The following is a 5,000-nucleotide window of genomic DNA, read 5'->3' as shown; positions in this document are numbered from 1 at the left end:
TTGGACACAACTTTTACTTATCTTAGTATTTTGTTCATTGGCTATGAAAATCATATTCTTCCTTAGTTATTATCAAGGTGAAAGGTCTTTTAGAGGAGACAAAAATCATTTATGAAGTCCTTTAACCTTCATGTGCTGTTTAGTATATCTTTGAATAATAATCAAGAGTAACACTAAATATGTTTAATAAAGTACAAGCAAATGCTTAGATATGCTATAAATTGAAAATGCAAATTTTACATCTAAAAAAACACAAGTTGCCAAGTTTACATGATTAATACGAATGAGTATGTGTGTTGAGTGGTTTTCTTTGCAAGGTATTAAATAAAACTCATGGTTAAAAGCATGTGTACAGTATTTTAAGAACATACAACTAAATCTACAAATAACATTGTTTTCCTCTACAGCTTATAAGTTGGACATATCTGATAGCTTGCCATATCTATGTGTCAACACAGCTGCACATCCAAAATGTACGATATTTAATGAAAATATATACAATACACAATAAATAACATCCGTGCGAACAATGGGTTAAATGTGCACCTTCACACTTACAACCTCCATTTGAGTATCTTGCATTGAGAAGTTTTGTTTCAAAAAAACTTTTGTTCCTAGACTTCCCATCTGCATAATAAATGAATCTTGTAACTGCATCTTAAATTCTTAAATACCAAGTGTTTTTTTGTGTGTTTTTTTTCAATTTATACATATATAAACTGAATCATGCCTATCCCTGCAATGTTCTATTTAAATGTACATGTGAACGAGAAAATATATCTTTCACCTGATGCTACACTACTCAACATTCCAGTGAACATTTGGACTAGTGTCACAATAATACACAGCATAGGGAGACCATTGCCATTTGTGAAATAAATCTTGGGTAATACTAAATTAAAGGTTAAACAAATGCAAGATACATCTAAAGGACTATATTCTCACAATCAAGTGTTTTGGAAGATAACGTACTTAATAAATATGAAACAATAAATGAATCTCATGTATTTTACAATCTATTGCCATTAGGTCACTACTATTTTTATGTGTTACTACTACTTCAAATTTAAACATCAAAGACAATCATGTTGTTGTGGGGTGAAATAAATGAATCATGATTATGCTCACAACAGCATTCAGACCCAATCATACATCTAATACTTTTAATTCGTAACTTGCAATATACACTGATATTGAACCTCATAAGCCTCTGCTCTTATGTTTCTCCACAAATGCAACTGTCCATTGGTACTTTTGTTGCTGATTATCCTTATCATTGTTACATAATATTGTCGCCTATAAATTCTTGCAGAAATAAAATGGCAATATTTGAGGACTTCATATAAAATGTCATATATTTAATAAGGAAATACTGATTGCATATTGAAGAAATGAATAAGGAGAATAAAAATAACTAACATTATTACTGTAATCACAAATGTCAAGGTGATACTATTATTATCATCATTATCAATATCTCTTTTAAAACCATTAATAATAAAATATCAATATAGTTTACATTATCATAACAAAAAAGAAACAACACTAATAATGACAATAACAATAATAATGACATCCTACATTATCACAATAACATCTTCAAATGGTATCTCAGATCTATCTTTTCTAATCAGAGGGTTTAAGCAGTTGAAAAATAAAATGAATCATAATTTCCCTTTTGAATCTAGGAATGTCATGGGGGGGGGGGGGGGGGGAAGGAATATAAATAAAATAGCTTTACCAGAATCCAAAAATATTTGTAAAGGTAGCACATCCACCTAAAGGCACATTTGTCTGTACACTGTGCTCCAGTCTTTCGTAGTGCACATTTTCCTTTTAGCAGCATCAATAGAAAGCCTTTGCATCAGGACTAAGGTGTAAAAACACACAGGTAAAACATCAGGAACCTTGAGAGATATATTAAAATGCAGGCCTCATGAAGACAGAAGTAGGTAGAGCTCTGAGTTAAACCCACAGCTAAACTAGCACATACGTTTGTCTACAAATACTAGCATAAAGTTTTAGATTTCCATATATAAGGAGAAACAGAAGCCTCCATTCTTTACACAAGACAGTGGTGAATGAAAAGGACATATAAATTCATCAAAATAGGCAGCCCATCTTGTATATTTACTTTATTTATAATAGTACAAAAGCACAATATTCCCTCTCTTTTCAGATGGGACACGTAAGCCTGCCTTGATTCTTTGAACTTTATATTTGCGTCATACTTAGTAGTGAAAGATAATAACAGTTTGATCCCAGTGACATGAGCTCTATATTAACATGCACATGGCACTGGAATACATGGAAAAAAAATACCTATCACTTGTTGGTAGCTTCTCATTCACTCACTCACACACACACTCTCTCTCTCTCTCTATGTTCCAGCTTTCTCCCTATGAGAACATATGTTCAGAAATATGCAAGGTAAATTCAGATTAAAGTATATAAATTCTAAACCACTTGCTTATTTCTTTGCTAGTCAGAAAATACCACATTCAGTAAAGCAAAGGCATGGGATTTTTTAAGTATACATCCTGATCATGAAAAAAATCCAAATAGTACTGTAAACAAACGTGCCTTTAAGATATATACTAATTCTTTTACATGGTAATCACTACATATTTATATACTTTCTGTATGTATATACGTCTGTATACATCTGCTTATGTATTTATGTTGAAATGACCATGTATGCAAATCACCTTATATGTATACATGATTTTCTGTATGTATGTATTCTCATATATATTATTTGTTTTCTTAAGTTAGGAATAAAGTTATCTTAAAAAAAAATCTGAATAGCATCCGCTGGATTTTGTTCAACAGGACAATAGGGGCACTTCAATCTGGAAAACAAACAAGTAAATTAATATATAAATCATAATATAAATCAGTTTATTGTATAAATATAATCTAAAAAAAAATGCATCTTCAATGAAATGTAAGCACTGTTCTCCTTGTATATCAAACCAATTTCATAGTAAACTATCTGAAACTTTCAGAAATACAGCTAAAAAAATAACTTACTTTGAACTGGTTGTAAGCTTATTCAGGGCATCACGTGAGATCACATGACCACATATCAACCTCATGGGAGGATTAGATTCTGTTGACTGCTGACGTAGAATTGGGCAAGCAAATATTGAATGATAACGAGATGATGGGCCAAGATCAATCTCAATCTGAAAAGAAGTTCATATATTAACTGCTGATAGATCTACCAAGGCACATAAGTTTATGCATATGTATAGACATCAAACCAGATTCAAAAAGCACTTAGCCTTCATCTTTTCAGTTTGTTATGTGCTTATACTTTGATGGATTTGAATTTTGTAAAATAACCTAATGTGCCTTCTACAAGTTAATAATTAGATTTTATATTTTCAATTTTGTTGTTTTGATAAACCCATTCTACTATTATCAGGGAATGAAAGATCATAGAAAGATCCCTGAAAGATCATAGAAAGATTTCTTATTTTACTGTGATTTAATTTTGTTTTAAATAGGAAAATATTCATAACTCCTCCATGTTACACATTTTTGCGGGGTCTGCTTTTTTCCTTTTTGTTGAAATTACAAGCTAATTATTTCTATACTTATGATGACCCTATATTTCAACTGCTAAATAATAACACTCTGATAATACATCATTCATATTTCAAATAATTTCTATAAAATAATAGAAAACAAACACATCTTAAGATTTGGCCTATCTCAGTTGGGTTAATATAATACATTTTAATAATAAAAATTACATTACAGTGGCCCTCACTGTCCATTAACCTGTTAACAATAGATGATGTGATATCACATCATGTAGTGGCAACACTTCCCAGAGCGACAGATTTACAGGATGCTGAAAAGCATTTTCTGTATCTTTTTTACATTTTTTTGACAAGTGAAGAACAAATGTGTCTATACAAATGCAACTGCAATGAGTATATAACAAGTAACTATATAAAACGTGTATCTAGAGGGAGAGATCATGACATGATAAGACATCATCCGGCTGGGGCAAAATATTCTCATGATAATTACATCATCGGGCGCGAATGGGCTAATTCCCCCATTGCAGACTGGAGCCCAAGCCAGCTAACTAGCCAACAAGACGGAATATTTCTGACACCTAGAGTACCAGCTAGAAATTAGTGGAGTGGGGATGATGTTTCCTCCATCCTCTACAGACTTGTCCAAAGATAAATTTCCTTTAAAATCATCACAAAACAAAAGTTTAAGCTACTTTGGAAAGTTGTAGCTCTGAAACTATCTGTGATGATCATCAAACTTTAGGACTGTGAGTGCATTTCAACAGTGAGTAATTTACAATGAAGTGTCATGCACAAAATAATGCATATCTTTGGGTGGAACTGGAGTCTTCACATATGTCATGACTCCCGTACAAAATGAGTTAATACATCTGAATACTTGCATTTTAGCTTGCATTTGTATATATAATTCTCTTCATGTATCTGAATATAGATATATATGTACAAATTGTGAAAGGAGGCACCATCCTAGTCCCTGAGAGGGATTTTAAAACATAAAACTATATCATGTATCTATGAATACATGAATAGACAGGTAGTTATAGATACATGAATAGATAGATAGTTATAGACAGACACAGAATAGATAGATATTTTGATAGGTACATAGATGCAGACATATATAGACAGATGAATAGCAGATAGACAGGCATATTACACTTTCATTACAATAATTCTGAAATACCATTCAATACTTACTGGGAGTTCTTCCTTGCTATTCCACATATTGTGCACTTGTCTCTGCTGCATAACCTGCTTGATATTAAGCAGAACTGGCAAAGCTGTGCATCCTGCATTGACACTGAAAACAAATAGAAAATTCAAAGCATATTAACATAATTTTTTTGCTAAAAATATTATCACTCTGTATGTGTGTGTATGTGTGTGTATGTGTGTGTGTATGTGTGTGTGTGTGTGTGTGTGTGTGTGTGTGTGTGTGTGTGTGTG

The 5,000-nt window shown here is 31.9% G+C and overlaps 1 protein-coding gene across 1 annotated transcript in view; it reads right to left on the bottom strand.

Moving 5' to 3' along the window:
• Positions 1-337: 337 nt before the first annotated feature.
• The window catches only part of Sou (required for meiotic nuclear division 5 protein souji), a 24,056-nt gene continuing 19,393 nt past the window's right edge, over positions 338-5,000 (bottom strand). The window contains exons 7-9 of the mRNA XM_043008325.2: positions 4,752-4,854; positions 3,034-3,188; positions 338-2,852 (exon numbers count right to left, since the gene is read on the bottom strand). Coding sequence (XP_042864259.1) covers positions 2,789-2,852; positions 3,034-3,188; positions 4,752-4,854 — 322 coding nt within the window. The 3' untranslated portion in view covers positions 338-2,788. The remainder of the gene's footprint in view (positions 2,853-3,033; positions 3,189-4,751; positions 4,855-5,000) is intronic.

Source organism: Penaeus japonicus, unplaced genomic scaffold, assembly GCF_977035675.1.
Source record: "Penaeus japonicus unplaced genomic scaffold, GWHDUDI00000001_assembly GWHDUDI00000006, whole genome shotgun sequence".
Classification (NCBI taxonomy): domain Eukaryota; kingdom Metazoa; phylum Arthropoda; class Malacostraca; order Decapoda; family Penaeidae; genus Penaeus; species Penaeus japonicus.
This window is presented reverse-complemented; position numbering and strand designations above follow the sequence as displayed.